This window comes from Grus americana, chromosome 11 (assembly GCF_028858705.1).
Source record: "Grus americana isolate bGruAme1 chromosome 11, bGruAme1.mat, whole genome shotgun sequence".
Taxonomy (NCBI): domain Eukaryota; kingdom Metazoa; phylum Chordata; class Aves; order Gruiformes; family Gruidae; genus Grus; species Grus americana.
Genome location: NC_072862.1, coordinates 7,805,370 through 7,823,466, shown reverse-complemented (window position 1 = coordinate 7,823,466; position 18,097 = coordinate 7,805,370). Strand labels below are relative to the sequence as shown.

At 42.2% G+C, this 18,097-nt stretch overlaps 1 protein-coding gene across 26 annotated transcripts in view; it reads right to left on the bottom strand.

Moving 5' to 3' along the window:
- MAGI1 (membrane associated guanylate kinase, WW and PDZ domain containing 1) overlaps positions 1-18,097 on the bottom strand; it is a 352,095-nt gene that overhangs the window by 64,253 nt on the left and 269,745 nt on the right. For 15 of the 26 annotated variants that reach the window (XM_054838040.1, XM_054838041.1, XM_054838020.1 and 12 more), the window contains exons 4-8: positions 15,381-15,587; positions 12,249-12,459; positions 8,640-8,722; positions 5,368-5,406; positions 805-862 (exon numbers count right to left, since the gene is read on the bottom strand). In XM_054838040.1, coding sequence (XP_054694015.1) covers positions 805-862; positions 5,368-5,406; positions 8,640-8,722; positions 12,249-12,459; positions 15,381-15,587 — 598 coding nt within the window. The remainder of the gene's footprint in view (positions 1-804; positions 863-5,367; positions 5,407-8,639; positions 8,723-12,248; positions 12,460-15,380; positions 15,588-18,097) is intronic. The other 11 variants (XM_054838026.1, XM_054838043.1, XM_054838032.1 and 8 more) reach the window with 2 other exon arrangements.

The window sequence follows — 18,097 nt, the reverse complement described above, 5'->3', positions numbered from 1 at the left end:
TGGCATGGCATTTAATAGCCGAAAAATATTCTTGATGTCTTTGGTAAATAAATGTCAAGCCTTAATTACACAGTTTGCTAACCTTGTTTCCCTAGGCACAGATGGCAGGGTCAGAAATGAGCCAAAGCAGGCAGAAGCTGTATTCCATGTCTATTCTGAGGGCTATCATAAGCCATCCTACTAGACAGGAGTATACACATAATTAAAAATTCATTTTATGGGGTCAGTGATGAAACAAAACTCAGATCTCCGGTTTCCCAAGGGAGCAATCTGACATCTAGATAAAGAAGAAGCTGTTCTAATTCCAGAGAGAGTCCCATTAAACCTGTAATTCTATTCACAACACATCCTGATAGAAGAACCTCTGCCAGGGCTGTTTGGTCAGACAGGCTCCTCCATTCCTCCTTTTGAGTGTTTTCTGATTTCTAAGTGAATTGGTGTTCTGCTTTGCACACTCATATTTTGATCATAGCACAATACAATGGGGATCGAGCTCAGTTAATTGCATACTTGTTCGCTGGATGAAAGTATATTGTGAGGTGCTGGGGCTCCTGCACGCCCTGACCCAGGGGTGCTCCTGTCCCCCTGAGCCCACCACCACCCCAGGGCGCTGCTGCCAGAGCCCACCAGAGGATGGGGAATGGCAAGGCAGGGTTCCTTCTCCCAGCCCCTGTGGCATCCCTCAGCCTGTACAGGGACTCCTCCTCCTTGGTTCGAGATGCTACCAACAAAGCACACAAACCACTGCAGAGGAAAGCCCTCCTCCACCCGACAGCAACACCAGAGCCGGAGAGCAGCACTTACTCTACATAGTAGACACCATATACGGGATCCTCAATTTTCTCCCAGCCAGCAGGCAACTCTGGAAATAGAAAAAGCATTACTGAAGCTTCCAGTGTAGTTTTTTCTGATGGGTAGCTGCTCCTGCTCAGCGTGCAAAACTCATCAGTAGCTCAGAATTTGCCTTGAACACTTTTTAGAATGATCACAGCCTCCTTTTAAAGGCTGGTGTAGCATGGCAGCAACATCATAGCCTGTCCCACCAGTGCTGGGTTAGCAAATCAGTGGGTTGATGCCCATGCCAGTCAATTTTAGATTTGCTTTTTACATTAAACGAACAAATGATCAATACATTTCCTTTCTGGGAGTGCCTCAAGTACCCCTCTGGTTTGGCCACCACGGGCAGAGCGGCCCTGGATGGAGGCACTGCAGTGGAAGTCGATGCAGGCAACAGGCCATTTAAATGCCAGTGTATGAAGATGGGTGAGATTATGGCAAGCAATCGTAGCACACTAACAGAGAGACCACTTTCATCTCCTGTACCAAGGCTGAGACATTTATGCTCACCACTGCTGAAAAAAGTGGGGGCTTTTGACTTCTTTTTTTAGGGATTTACACTGCATTGCTCTGCCGTGAGCCCAATGCAAAAGCACATCTTGAAACAGGACAAAGTGAATTTAATGCAAACGCCCGGCATATGGAATCTGCCCAAGTGGGGCTGGCACACACAGATGTATTTCACTGCATAGCACTTAATGTAAAAATACATATTGCCATAATGACATGTAACAAAGATTTCCTTTTTTAATTAGCATAATTAACAAAAACCAGTTCTGGAGATGAAATTAACATTTGGAAATGTATCCACTTTTGTTCCTGTTGATTTTCTAGGCTGCACATAGTACTTTAACTATAATTAGTGAATGTAATAAAATCACTTCAGCATCCAACTGAGGGTTATTAAAGCTGAATGTATTACTTAAGGGCCTGATCCTTGTCCCGCTCTTTTAAACACAATGTTCCCGTTGGCTGTGGGTGCCGAAATAATCTTCCTATTAACAATACAGAGTGGTGTGTTTGTGCGAGGCTGCGAATCAACTCAAAAGAATGTTCCACCATGCTATAGACTATGCAAGTGTGGTCCCACAGACTCTGCACATTCATTTAAATTAAAAAAAATTAAATGAAAAAAAAAGCCAGTCAGATAACACCAGTTCAAATATCCCATGCAAAATAATTCCTCAAAACTGATCACTAAATTGACAAGATGGATAATAAATAATCTCTGTTTGTTATTAAATGCAAAGATTTATTTTCATTAATGCCATCAATTGTTGAGCCAATACAATCAACAGTGGCCCATTAATTAGAATAAATGTAACTATCTAGTTCTGCATTTATACACTTCAGCTATGTTGCCGTAAGGACAGAAATATCTCCAGACTGGAGATGAACAGAATCTATACAAACACACATGGACTAATTACTCAAAGTTTATGTTTGTGTTCAGAATTGGCTGGAGATCAGATGAAATAGATTTTCATGGTTTTTGCTCCACATGTCCCTTATTTGCAGATATAAGGTAGGTTTTCCATTCTTATCATTACTTTATCCTCATTGGGTTTAACATCTTTGGATTCCTTGAGACATAAGCAATTAAATGCAAGCCAGTGCTAACTTTTGGGCATAAAAATACTCCACAATTTTATCAGCAGATCAATCTGAAATGAACGCTTCAGAAACAGATATTCCTTTACACCGTGCAAGTGTATGTGAGAAAAAGTTAGAAAACTAACTAGTTAGAAAAACTAGTTAGTTAGTTTTAGTCAGAAAACTAAAGGCCAATCTTGAAAGTCTTTTCGCAAAGGGAACTCTCACGTTTGCAAAGGAGTCCCATATGGTGAAAACTCTGTGGGACTGGCTTAAAGAGTTTAAATTAAGACCTAGCATGCAATCAGGAAAATCACAAGTTGTGGTAGCCATTTAATTCTTTGCACTACGGTGAAAGTAGAATGGTGAAGAGACCAAGCTAGAAGTAGAAGAAAAGTAAAAACTGAATGAGGGAAGGGAGAAGTAATGGACAAATGCCTTAAAATGAATTTTCCACAATTTTTCCTGCTAAATATATTTTGTCTATTTTAGACTATTAAGTGTTTTCTATTTTTAAAGTTTAAACAAATTTCCCCCCCCCTTTTCTTCTGTTCACAAAAGGTTTTGGTATTAAATTTCATTTTTTCTTTTCTTTTAAATAACTATCACAGAAGGTCAGAAAACCAGCACTTTCCTAACCCCAAAAATAGTTTTGTGCCAAAATCCATCCAGTTTTCTATTTCTGCAACCTTCCATTTAAGGAACCCATCTCTATGTTTTCAGAAGTAACAATACACAAAACTGGAGCTTTCAACACATTACTTGTTGATTACGTAGATGCATTTTCTGACTTCTAAAAGCATCTGAAAGTTCTCTAAAGCAAAAGGCAATATTCCCCATAGCCATGTTGCACAGCCTAGCTAGATGACCCAGAGCATCAGATTTTATCACAAATATGAAATTTCCAAAAACACTTTGCATCATTAGGAACCTGAGTGAGCCATATGGTTTTTATTTTGGTACATCCATGCAGCACTCTGCAGTCTCAGAGCATTTGTCAGCAGGTAAATTCAATGGACAAAGATCCAATTTTACACTTCTAAGCCTGGGGTAAATACATAGATTCCTACCGAGATGCTCTTCTTTAGTATGTGATGGATTCCAAAAAAGAACTTCTCCAATCATGAGGTATTTTAGTTGCACCCATGCATCACTATAAAGGAGCTGGAGGTGACCTCAGGATACTCAGCTCTTACTGCTCCCTTGAGGCCAGGAGGATCTTCCCAAGCATGTCAAATTCTGCTCTAAAGGTTAAATTTTTGTGTCCTTTTGTACAACCTTCTGTTAAAAAGAGGTGACCTATTATTCATATTCAACCCACCTCTTTGGAAAACATGAAGATGTGGAAATGCTTCAAGCTTTAATTTTCTTATATTTAGAACAGAAACTGTTGATAAGCTATGGAGCTAGAAATCTGGCACCACCCAGTTTACACTAACCATGAGTACGGTTAGGGAAGAGGCCATATGTTTTCATGCCCTAACGTTGCTGTAACCAACCGCGCCATTTGAAAATGTCTTTCTTTATGCCGCAGCATTTGCAAATCTCGACAGTATACTGATGGGCTATGAGCTCAATGAAGCTTATCTGCATTAAAACAAAGGGAACATCTCATGATGTTCCAGCAAAACACTTGTGTATGTACGTGCCTGCAGAACTGGGGTCAGGCTTATCAATTAATGAGTTTCCCTGCATCTATTTTTTCAGCTCATCTTCTCTTGCACTAGATCATGATATCAGACTGGAAGAAAGGCACGTTTCCATTCCATTATTGCCTCTGAATTTGCTCTGAATTTTTTAACCTCTCTTATTTTTAGTCACCCTTTGTGAAGACCCTCATGAGAAATTTTTGCAGGTTGTTGGTATGCATCCACCTAACTTCTGATGTTTCTTGGTCTGCTGCTGATTATTTGTATGAGTTGCACATAATGCTAACGTACCACTAAAGTGACTGCATTCTTCTTTAAATTGTTATTTCTTTCAAATTCTTGCACTAAAAGAAGTTAGGCCTCCAACATTATTCCAGGTGTATTATCCAGAAGAACAGTTCCTGGAGTAGTGTTAAAAGTCCGTGCAATAGCTGCTGGCTGCTGCTGCCGTATCAATCACACAGAAGCGGGAAGTAGAATACACTTACTTGCAAGTCATTACAGAAACCAGAGGTTAATTCTCTGGTAATACAATCCTCCAGTACGCAGAACTATAAACCGTAAATACAGTCCTCTTTAAAAGCAATAATAGACCTAGTGGAAATAAAATCCTATGCAACCTCTTATGCCTTTCAGCTTTCCAAGTGCACTCGAGCATAGCTGAGCACAAATAACAACTACCTCCACCATTAGTATAAACAGAATGAGCAATGCTGAGATATCAAGACAGCATTCTTCACAAAAAGATGCAGCAAATAAAAAAGTGTACTGCATCACTGAAAATCATCTGTTTATAAAATCACCTACTGAGCAAAATTTTCAGCTGTTTCATTCACAAGCTCAGCAGAGACATCCTATGTAATACTTAAACTTTCTAAATCGCACTTTGCTTCTCTTGCCTGGGAAATGTCTTTGGCCCCAAAGAAAAAGCAGCATTAGCTACTTGTTTTCAACTTTGGCACCTAGAAGCTTTGTCCTGGAGCCAGTGGTGCCAGCAGAAAAGCCCCTGACTTCTGCATGGTCCAGGAGGAAGCACCTTTGAACAGACTTTGCAAGATTAAGGCTCTCCAGCTTTCTTCAAACTCTGAATCAGTAAGGAAAACACTGTCGATCTGAAGCTAGGGGAAGATTAGTGCTTTGTGTGCTAGGGAAGTTTTGCTGATAAATTAGGCTTGTGGAAATAAAAAAACTGAAAGATGCAAAATGATACAAAGGAGAAAGTAAGTAATTAAAGGCTTAAAACAGTGCAGTTGAAGTCAAACATCAAAACGAGAGATGGATGATTTACCTAGTTCACTGTCCAGTTCCTCCGTGTGTACCCCTTCTTCTCCAAGGGAAGAGCAGTAAATGAGACAGAAAAAATTAAAAGAAAATTTCAGATACCAGCACCAAGCAAGAAATTCCCTACAGCAAACAGCAGAACCGGCACTACTTTTCTACAGACCGAGCCCAAGCTTTCCATTTATCACGCTGTAGTGATTAGAATATTGATGGATTTGATGTAGATAATGAAAGAATTGGTTCTTGCATTCTCAAAATATCTGTACCAATTGACTACTACCATGCCACAGTTTGATACGGTAAAGTAATACATTTGTGCTGTTCTCACTGTAGTGAAGCTTCTCCCTCAGATGTGCATGGTGTGACCTTTGTAATCCGTTCTGTAGACACATGGATCTATCAGACGGCCAGACCTGAATACTGATGAAGAAATCTGAGAGGAAAACCTTGCATCTAAATAAGAACTAATGTAGCAAGGTTTTCAAGAAAGTACCTAAATTTATGTGTATACAAGGTCCAATTGACTTTACTGTAACTACTCAGATGATTTAAGACAGACATGAAGGCAAAGCACCCTGTTTAACTGGAGGCACAGGCCCACGCTGAAGTCCAGATGCACTGGTGAGGCATATACAGGAATGCACCAGTTTTAGTGGGGCACCTGGGACAAAGATCACATAATTTTTCAAACACACAAAGCCATCAATATTCACTGTTGCTCCATTTATCATTATCTGCTCCATATTCATAAGTTAACAGCGACACAGATGATTAAAGTATTGCTTAGCCTATAAATAATAATAATGCAGTCTGAAAATGAAAGATGATGACAAAACCAGAACAAAGATGGTAAAAACAATCTTGGACCTAATACAGCAAAGTATAAGCCACATAAATGAATGATAGAAGCAAACAGAAGATGTAGTGTCACAGCATTGCTTTTGAAAATTTGGACACCTGAAAAAACACTTCCATGACCTGTTTGCAATATACTCTACCAAAGCAGTTGTTTAGGAGCATTAGCATGAAATACGAATTGCAATTTTCTTTGATAGCCTAAACAACTGCAAACAACCAAAAACTTGTTAGGGACACATATCCTGACAAAGAAAGAACACAAAGCAACTGCACCCAAACAAATCTGAAACAACACCTAACATTTATAAAAACCACAAACAGGATGGGATTGAGCCTGAAAACTCAACGCGTACACACACAACAAACAAAACAGAGGAGGAGTCCCACTGACTTCAGTGGAAATACTCCCAACAGTGACCCTTGCCAAAAAATGTCCAACTTCTATTATGCAGTAAAAATAACCTTCTCTCTTCTCTGTGCTCACATTGTTTTCTGAAATAGAATTATTCTTATGTGCAAAGCAAGATCAGAGCAGCCAAGCAAAACAGCGCAGTGCACTGCTGTACCTACGAAGCAACTGGTTTAACTACTGAATGCTAAAAATATTCATTAATGAGCAACTTAGTGAATGAAGTGACGGGGTGTGGGGGGAGATGAAATTAGCTGATTTTAAGGACCTGATAAACAAAAATGCCACTACTCTGCAAAATTATGAACTTAATGAAATACAAAAATACCAGTTGTATGTTTCTAATCCCAATAAAATAAATTATTCCAATGTTTGTCTTATAACTGCCAAGAGGACAAGAGAAAGACTTTCCCTTCTGCGAGGAGACTTAAAGTTTTAACAGAGGAGCTCAGCCACCCGCTGTTGACTCATCCTACATCCTACACAGCGTGGGGCACGCTGACCCACAGCGGCACTTGCTGCTTGTTGGCATCACTGAGGCTATCGACGTCGTGGGAGTCTTGCTGGTAAAGCGAGGACAGAAGTTGTGCTTCAAGGAAAACTACCCTCTGAAAGAGGAACGCTTATGCTGAGACTTAGCAACCTTCTCTTTAAATTGCCAGCAATGCTTAACTGCAAGGAGGAGGGAGCTTTGCCTGCATACACTTATTTAATTTTGTTCCAGTTCTGATTACCCACTGACATATCCATTTGTAGGTGCAGAGCAAGGCCTTCATTAATCCAGCTCCCTCCGCTCGCTCCTTGACAGACGACGCCAGTTGCTAAGGATCTGAAGCAGGCATCAGCTCATGAGCTTTGCACATCCCTGTGGTTTGGGGCTGCGCTGCATTGTGCACTAGGAAGTTGGTGACCTGCTTCATCAGGCAGCGAACGCCGCACAGGCCAGTTCTCACATCCTGCAATATCTCACACGTGAAAGGAAGCAGAGTTTGAAAACTGTGTGCAAAAATAGTAACAGCAGTTCTGGAGGCCAGGTTTGAACCTACCAGTAAAAAGGGATTGAGTCGATTCTTTCCCGAAATAAAATCATAATTCTCATCGAGCTGACTCACACCAGTAGGAGTTTAATCATATTATGAAAACTAATTTTACAAGGACAGCACCAACACTGACAAAGTAAACCTTTCGATTTTTAAGATAAGTCTACCATGATAGCATTGCGCTAGCCAAAATTATGTGTTAGAATACCATCACCTTTCCTGGTCAGTAGACCAAAACTTCCACATCGGTTTTCCCAAACTTTTAAGTTATTTTCATCATGATTCCCTTTTTCTTCCAGCATCTCCTAAGGGATGCAGGGAAAGAACCTCCTTTAACAGTCCTGCATTTAGTGGCTCTAAATTGGACAGTGGCTTGCATTTCCAACATCTCAAGGAATACAAAATTACATCAGTGTGTATTTTCAGTGGCAAAAATCTACACATTCAAATGGAATTTGTTTTCAGTAATCATAACACTAAGTGGACTGTCAGAATTTAACAGTATAAATGAAGCAATTGAGTTATTTCTGCTCAAAGAAGGAAATAACAACATAAGTCTTTCCATTCTTGTAAAGCAGGTGGTTGAAGCGTAACACAATGGAGCACGCTGAGACTCAGTCACTTTCCTCCTACACAGCGATCCAAGGAACAAACGTGTTAGAAAGCTTTGAGTCTTGTTCAGCATCAGTGACTATTCAAATGCCTTTGCAAAACCAGAGGCCTCTTGCTTCTACCACCTCTTTGATCTTTATTAAAAGATCTGCCATCTCAACAGCTATCTTACATACACAGACAGTGATTTTACAACAACATAACGGATATTGTCTCTATGCCCTTACTCATAAACCTTTTTTTTTTTTTTTTAAAAAAGTATTTCTGAACACAGGTTATTGGAAAGGGTAAAAGGAAAGGAAGAAAGCCACATAGAAATGGGCCAAACAAATTATTACTTCACTGTTTTCAGTCTCTTACCATCATCTTCACATTCTTCTAGAGGCTTCTGCTGTTTGTTCAGGCACCGTGGATCTAGCCAAGATGTTGTTTTTGTGTTATGGCTGGAAACCAAAAATGGAAATATGACCTTTGTTAATAAAGCAGAGATGAAGTATCAATGACATAAAAGTATATATCCTCTTTATTATTCAACAGACCTGAAGGCATACTTTTGCTTCAGAAGAAATGGCATTACAATTTTATGCTTTGCAAACTAGTCTACCAAATCACAAGAATCTTGGCATTGAAAACACAAAGGTGAAAAGTGAAAATATACAAATCAGTACTCCTGACTGGAAGGACGCATGTGAAAGCTACAATATTATAATACTGATTTCCAAACTTTTGTCATTGATGGTTTGTTTCTTAATTCCAGGAGCTGTCTTTGAGCCATTTGCCTCCTGATGAAAAGACAGAAGTTTCCCTTCCCCTCTAAACCATGAAGTGACCTTTGTTCCTGCAAAAGACCCTTGACATTTGTCTAGATTTGACCCAAAAATTAGTCAAAAACAAAATTTCCAGTGAAAACTTTTTAATTACACAAACAAAACTGTTCTGTCAAAGCCTTTGATGGAAGTTGAACAGCTTTACTTTCAACTCTTCCTTTCTTCAAGTCCCCTGACAGTGCCAGTCCCAGCAGTGAAGGCTGCATAGTAAACAGGCTTAAAATAAATTTTCTAGAAATTATTTTCTCCTGTCGTTTCATGTGCATACGGAGACAATCTTGTAATATAATGCCTCTTCTACAACCTGATGTCATCTTAGACATAACCTGCAAAGATAGCTCTTCAGTCCCCGAGGTATCATTCATCTAGCTTAGCCTTTAACACTGCTTAACAGTTCTAAGTTTCAATACTGTAGTAATGCTATTTACTTCTCCTTTAGGGTCTTAGAGAGGTTTACAAACTTAACCTTAGCCTCACCACAGTCTCATGAAGCTGTAAATGCTGCAACGAGGGCTATGATCCCTGAGGAACTAACAAACGACCAGCAAACTCCTATTTTACTGCAAGAATAGGGGACTGCCCTGCTCCTAAGAGCCGAGTGTGTAAATAAAAGGTCCTTGTTTTAGACATCCTGCTACCCAGCCCTCCCAAGGCAGGATGAGCAAATGTGTTTAATCCTTTTGTATGCTTCAGAGCAATTAATCGCCAACTAGAAAACTGAATGGCAGAAATTCAGCAACTCAGGCAAATTAACAGCAATAAAACAGAGGGGTTCTGCCAACTTATAAATAAGAAAGTCTGTAATCTAGCTGAGAAAGAGGGTGTGGGAGGAGAGTAATGAAATATTTGCATATTTCTTGCAACTTTGTCTCGCTCACCAAACGCTCATGATGCATGGTTTGCCAAGGCACAGAGAATTTAGCTAAACACCTTTCCAATCGTACACTCAGAGGGACAGGATTGTCAGACCTGTAACATGCATACATCTACATGCAGGGTAACGAGGGACTGCGATACTTTGGGTAATGAAAATCCCAATTAAAGCACCGGAGAAACATATCTCAAGAGCCAAATTGCTTCAGCTACAAGCCATCAGGATCAGTTATCCGACACGCAGCTCTGGCCCCACCGGACGTGTGCTGGTTCTGTGCAAGCAGCTCAGATGTTCCCATACTGTTCCCTTCAGCACCCTGACTTGATAACCCAAAGCGCTGTAGATGATGGTACAGACATCTGAGCCAGCTTGGGTCCACACAGCTCATTAGCTTGCTCTCTTAATTTGATACAAATCAAACTAAATTGTTTCTAGGCTCAGGGTGTCCTTAGAATTAATAGAACTGCAGTCATTCAGTGCTGCATCCACACTAACATGTTCTCACACAAAATCACCCCCTATGCGTGTGTATCCTCAAAATGGTCAATCTGCGCTGCAGGGAAGGAAGCAGTTGGTGTGCTACCAGATTTTCATGTCAGACAGCCAGCCGAGTACGCAGGCTATATTCTTCCGCCACATACATGACTCTCCTGCAAAAGGTCTAACAAATTATTTAAGGTGCCACAGTCCTGCACTGCTAAGAGAACACATGCACGTAGAGAGTACAGCAGCCATGAGGATGGGTTTTGGGGAAGCTGGTGGCAGCAGCAGAACCCCTTGCTGAAGCACCTGTAAGGAAGGACAGCAAGGGCCCATGTGAGGACAAAGAAGGGAGCAACCAGCTGCTTGGGCAGCATTTAGTGCTCATCATCTGTCCTCCTCCAGGGAGGAAAATGGCAGGCTGGATGGGCTATTACTCAGACTGTGTTGTATACATTAAAGCCAGAAAGTACGTCAGAGAATGAGGCACCCTGAGGACATAACAAGGGGCAGAACACCGCGTTCGGGATAATGAACACATTTCAGTTTCACCTGATATGCAGCAGATGAGAATTTGCATCGTGCCTTTTAGACTTCACCTTACACTAGGGGTTGGTGGAGTCTCTTCAAGTAATTGAGAGCGCCCTGCAAAATGGCTTTTTTTACAGCAGCACTCTCCCAGCTGGTGAAGAGCTGCTGCGGTGCTCTCAGTCCTCAGATCTTCTGGCACTCTTCTCTGATGTGTTCCCCTGACATTGCAGCCAAGGGAAAACTTGATCAACCTTTCCTTGGCTCTGTCCAAAAGTCCCCTCTCCTGATGACGGAGCAGGACCATTCCCCTTACTGCCCTCATCCAGCTGAATTCTCCAGAGTCCCAGAAGGGCCATTAGCAGAGGGGGTTCTTTGGTACTAACTGCCCACTGCCTTCTGGTGCACAGGCGGAGGGAGGATCTCGGTTTCCAAGACCACATTAAACCGATCATCAAATCCAGAATCAATTCCTCGCCCCCTTCCTCTACTTGGGCAGCTAAGGGCTTGTGTTTCAAAAGCTAATTGAATTTTAACATCTAGCTAAACTCTGTGCAAGAAATCTCTTTCACTAACAGGTCCCATTTTATAAGTTACTCCTATCTCAATAAATTTAGACAAGTATAATTAGGGACTATTATTTATGGCATGAAAAAAATCAATATCATCATAAAACTGCTGACAGCACTCAGCTCTTAGGCAAAGACTGCGGAGCATGAGGTACTTCTTGCTTTTCCAAACTTACTGTTCCTGCTCTGCACTGAGCTATGCCTTCTGCAAAGCACTGGAGCATGTTAACATATTTGGCCCATTTGCTCTGACGAGAAGACAACACACAAAGTCCATTCCCAGGCTCTGCTACTGCCTCAGCACACGACGGAGGAATTCTCTCTGCTGCACTCTGCACAGAGGCAGGCTCCAGAAATGAAGTCTCAGCCCTTTCAATTAGGAGCTTTCATTCCACCCGTGAAAACAACTGGCCCATATTTTATAAGTGTCTGATGCTTTTGTAACTACCCTCATAAAATGAGCATTTCCCCTTGCCTTTGAACTCAGGAGTAATTGGGATGTTAATCCAATCAGGAAATGCAAAACCCCTGCACAAGCAGTAAAGAACTTACAGCTCTGCGACATAACTGTATACACTAAATATTTAATACACACACACGTACACACACACCAAATGCATCCACGGAGGTTTACTTATGCCCAGAGAGAGAGGGGGAGAAATGGAAATAGAACAATAAAAATATGCTTTACTCTATAAAATAGACTTCTCCATTCTCGGTGTAGGCCATCTCCCAGTTTTCCGGCAGAGGACCTAGGTTATCCTCGGCAGAAGGAGGTAGGTATTGAGGGAGGTTCTGAGATGGTTCCGTGGTGGGAACGTTGGTGTGGCTATCAATCGTGGACGGTGGGGCTGTCTCTCTTACGATATGCGTATTATGCTCGTCTTGGTCACCAGACTCTGCTGTAAAATAAACAAGCACAAATAAAATTGAAAATCAGTCTTTTTCTCCTTGCGTTTGCTTCTCCGGGTTTATCCTTACAGTTTTCCTGTCCTTCCTTTTTAACCTGCAAGACACAGCAACAGATGAACCAAGGACAGAGGCCCTGCAGTCTTTTTGCCAGCAGGGACGAGCTTGCTTTGCCCACACGCGCTCTGCCAGCCAGACCCTCGCCAGCACGAATCAGAAGCTGTGATGAGCTCCCGTGTTCACTCTAACAGGCCCTGCTGAGGTACCAAAGCCTTCCAAGGTGGCTGAGGCCAGGGCTCACTGATGTAGATGAGTTCAATGGGCTTCTGAGCAGGCTTACAGGTTCACTCCCGCGGTGCCAATTGTGGGACAGGGATTAGGAGAATAAAATTTCCTTTTTGAAGAGTGATCAAAAGGGGAGGTTTTCACAAGTGCAAAAGGCAGCCAGAAGCTCAAAGTCAACAAGCTAATGGTGAACATCTTTAGCGCAGTGCGGTTTTTTAAATTAAAAATTAAAACGAGTGTCATGACTACACCATGCATCCACATGTTGCTGCTCACTAGTGCCTGTTCTAGCTGTCTGAGGCTGTTTATTCCACGGCTCATCACTGTATCCTTTCAGTCAACGTCACTCAGGAGTATTTTATGATGTATCTGGCCCTCCTCCCTCCAAGAAGATGTTTCTGATGCTTAAATTCATGCAGCTTTAAACTATATCCATGAAACACTGCTGCTCATTCCCTCCACCCCTAATCACAGTAAATGCTCTCCACAAACCAGGTCTGTGCTTCTAACTCCTTCACAGAGAGGTTTTGGTAATAGACAAATTCTAAAATTGCCCCCGTGTCTATCAAAGGGATTTTCTCTGGTTCTTGAAGGTGTTGAAATATCAATGGCAGTACTTCCAAATCACCTGAGACCACCAGCCTCCAGTACACATGGCAGACAACACACTGAGCAAAAGACAGAGAGATCACTGTCACACTCTGCCAAGTCCCCAAGCAGTGGGACTGAAAGGGCTTCACAGCCAAGACCTCGCCTCCGCTCTCCAGACCGGAGACCACTGACATCCTCAACTCACAGCCCTTGGTTTTGGGGGGGGGGGGGGCCATTCGCTGCAGCTCCTGTGCTATTTCTACTGTGTGTGCTGCCTTTAGAAAAAGGCAAGATATTGAAAATAATAAACTGGGAGAAGAAGGAAGAAAAAGATCTAGACTATACCAGTACCCTCAGCTGGCTGCCTGCTTTCAAGCCTTCCTGGCGTTCAATATTTTTAGGTAAAAGCTGACAAGATAAAGAAGCATGAATGAATCATCGCCAGCTTAAGACTGCGAGTGTAAACATGCCAAAGTCTGGAAAACACAAGTCACTGAGAGGTCTTCTAAGGAAGCAGAAGCATTTTAATATGGCTAGCACACTTACGTGTGAGTTAAGCATAAGGAATCATTTTGGTATAGGAGAAATAACTCTTCTCTTGATTCTGTGCCCATTTAATGGAGGCAAGGGGCCAGGGTGTGATAACGTTGTGACAAATGAGCTGCGTCTTCCAGTATTTCATCTTGTGAAGGAAAACAAGGCAGAGAAATGATGCTAGAGTCAGTTCAGGGGCACCAAACTGAGATCGGCAGCAAGGAGGTCAAACAGCATCTCCCACCAGCTTCCTCCCAAAATCAGACCCTGTGACAAGGGCTGAGGTTGCTGCCAGCTCACAAGATATGGGAAACTGCCCTCAGGTGCAAAACTTTATAAAGGAGCTGGTAAGCAGAGACAGAAACTCCAGCCTGGGAGGGATCAAGCCAGCCAGGAGTGATTTGGATTGCAAACATCTAACAGGTAACAGCCAAACAGAGCACAACTCTCAAAGCCACTTGACAGTTTGGCTCAAAGACGGCCAAAACTAAATCTCAGCCTAAATCCTTTTAAAGCTCTACACAGATGTTGGAGCCAGGACTCTGGCAGGTAGGAACTGGCATGACAGCTCCTATGACTCATCAGAGGCTGGGAAGGAAAATTGTCTCGGTGGTAGGAAGTGACCAGGGGACCTAGTGCCAGGGGTGGTGAGCACCCACAGCAAGCAGCTGTAAAAGGCTGAAGGTGTGGATAATGCTGCTTACTAAGTATCTACCTCAGAGGGAGCTAGGAAGATGAATTCAATGCTTGAAACTGAGCTGAGGAAGTAATGCTCTAAGCATTAACAAACTAGGATTGCAGACACAGGGAAGAGCTCTTGTCCCCCAGAAGTTCGCAAACTTCCAGTTGATTTCTGTGGAAACTCAACTGATCTTCAACAGTATTTTGCTCTGAATCTGCCTGCACAGCACTTGACTTTAGATTGCAAAAGTTTCCAGTGATCTTTCAGCCAATGCTCAAAGGTAGCCATGATGGGATTGAGATCTCTGTTCAGCAGGACACAAGGCCTTCATAAAAACAAAGAGGTTGCACCATTGCTTCAGACCTCATTCCTGCAACAAGCAGCCCTTGGTTTGCTGGAAAGTACCTTGGAGAAGAGGACCTAATAATTGTACGAGACAGATATCTCTAGATGCAAGGAAGAGCAAAGGACAGAAATATATTTTTGAAGGAACAATAATTAATTTCAAATGTATCCTGGTTGAGCCATTTCATACCATTTATAATGACTGAAACTGTCAACCATAGCTCAACTCTTCCTTGAACTTTCTGCAACTAATGGATTTGAGCTTTTCCCCAGTTTTTCCTCAATTCCACAAGGTCTTTCTAGAAGACGCAACTGTGCGTGGGATCGTCCACACCCAGACACCCGCCATCCCAGTCTTGTTGGCCAGTTCTGTCTGGGATCAACAGCTTTGCAGGAATCCCATTAAAAACAAAAACATCCCCCTCCAAAATCTTTCCTGTGTATAGCAACTGATGGACCCCGATATTTTTGTTTTACCTGTGAAGCTACTGCTCATTTCAGGTACATCATCCTCTTCCTCATTCTCTGTATGCACTATGCCAGCATTTTGCATATCATTGTAAGACTTGGTTCGCTTTGGAGTCGACTGCTTGGAGCCAGACTGCAGGTTTTGCAAAGCATCGGTGGAAGTCACTTTCCCACTGAGGGGCTGGCTGGGAGGCTTGGGTGTTCCATAATAGTTACCTAGGCAATAGAAACACATTTGCATCTTCAAAAGAGAGCAGTTTATAGCAGCAAGTTCTCTATTTTATTTTCTTTTCAGTTCCATCAAAATCTCTGTCTCTCCCCACAAGTAAGTAAATAAATAAACTCACACACGCCATTCCCATTTTTGGAGGGGCATATTTCATCTCTAGAGCAGACACAGAAATATTTCTTGCCTTTTAAGTTATTCTTGTTGAATGTAAAAGGAGAAGCAATGGTTGCATTGTTTAGGTGCACTGAGCATACAAGGGCTAAAACAAAAGGCAGTCACGGTGAATAGCAAAACTTCATCTCGTTACATCTGAATTTCAATTAGTAGCCCTTTTACATGTGTGCACCCACACAATGCTGTGGCAGATCTGGAGTGAGCCCTGCAGAAAATAAAAAATTCATGACTGCTATCACCCAGAGAAGTGATGAAAGGCTTGATGGCCTGCTTTAATACACAGGTTCTTTTAGGGTGGATGTTGCATTTAAAAAGCAAAAACCATTCTCTCTCTAAAAGAAAACTTTGTCAAAGGAGAGAAAAGGAGAGGTACCACATGGCACTGCTTTCTTTCTTCAAAGAGGAAACTCAGCAGTTGGGTCAACTTGGGTAGAAGTGAACAACCAGACCTGAAAGCAAAACTTGAAGGGACAAAGACGCACCCACAGTTATGCGAACACACGGCTCTTGGCAGCCAGCACCAGATGTGATGCAAACAGTGCAAAGTGCTTGGGATGCTTCATTGTTGTTTTAAGTGACCATGGAAGAAATACAGAAGTGGTGCAGGGTCATTGATGCCAGAACCGCATGGAAGTATTTCACTGTTCCTGTCTCACTTCGCCTCAGGCACCACAGCAGTGCTGGATTTGCCCTGAAAGGCTCCACAGGAACCTCAGGTCTGGAATCAGTTCCTGCAGCACTGGGCATTATAGGAGCTCAGACCTATTGCAAGGTGCATTTTTTACTTTTTACACAATGAACTGTGATATATGACAGTTTTACATAAAACCCCCAAAATTTTCCCATTCAGGAATTATCATTAATTTTTATTCGCCACCTTCGGATTCCATGGGTAGACTTTAAAATTCTCCCTATACTCTCTGGCATGACAAATATAAAGGATGCTCCCATATAGCTTCAACTGTGGCAGCAGCACAAAATTCTTCTCTAAAATATATGTGTACATATGATTACATTCTTCATCTATTTTCACAGGCTATGGATAACCATTATTTTTCAATTTTTCAGTACTTAATTACATTATATATTTAATATTCATCCCCCAGAAAGCGTACATGCCCCCTTATTACCCCCATTACACTAGATGGAAACTACAGCCCAAGGAGAGAATGTGCAAAGGCATTTTAAAACCCGATCTGTGCTAAAAAAGATTGTTTAATTTATTTCTATACATATGCACGTGTAGTTTTATTGCAGAAGGCAACAACATCATTCATACACTGTGACATGACACTGAGTTTAAAGTCAGCCAAGCAGCTCTGCAGTGACCTGCTCCATTGCTGTACGCAGTAGTTCCACTCATCCAACACGTTTCACAGTGCTCAACCATCACACGCTTTTAGTTCAAGATGACGTATCTTTAGTTCGGTTTGGAAGTACTAGCTGTTAATCTCAACTCCTCTAGCTGACTGAATTGCCTTTCCCATTAGAGCATCTAAGTCCCTTACAACTCCGAAGCTGTGTGTGTTGTCAGCTTTAGGGTAAGACCACAGGGATCACGCATGCCCCAGCACTTGCAGATCTCAACCTGTGTTGTGACTCTGGAAGGTCTCCGGACACTTCAGGAGTCAGGGAGACCAGGAATCACCCTGGCCAGGCTGGCAGAGTCCATCTAGGAAGATAATTTTGGACACACGTTGCTATCCTTCCCTCTCACTCCTTCCAAGAGGCAAAAAGTCTTTCTTAACAGAGCTGAGGCTGGAGAAGTCGGAGGAGCTCCCATCTCCATGCTTTTACAGCCGGAGTACTAGGACAGCAACACGTGCAGGTTTGTCTTAACAAGGTGTGCTCCAGCCTGTATACAACGTCGTGGATTCAGCTCCATAGGAGCAGCAACACTCCACAACGCTTTCATCTTCTGTTCATCATTTCAGAATCTTAAATGTATGTTGATGCATAATTTATAGGGAGAAGGAAATTACTTCTTCTGCAAAGAGCCTCTAATGGGGATGGAGGCTCCTCAAGCAGGTTGCAGTCTCTGCTAGAAAAATGATTCTTATGCTCTACATACTGCAGGACTATTTTATACAAAAAGAGGAGGAATGGGGGGGGAGAGAGTGAAAAGGGAAAATACAAAGGTAAGTGGCCAGAAAAAGGATAATCAACCCTCTTCCCATCCTAGCCTCTTGGGCATTTCTCCCAAAGAATGCTGCTACTTTGGGGTTTGGGGCTTTTTGTTGTTGTTTTGTTAGTTTGTTTTTCCAGACAAAATGTGTGTTTTTCTAAGGACGTTAACTGTTAAGTAGAGAGAGCCACATGTGTG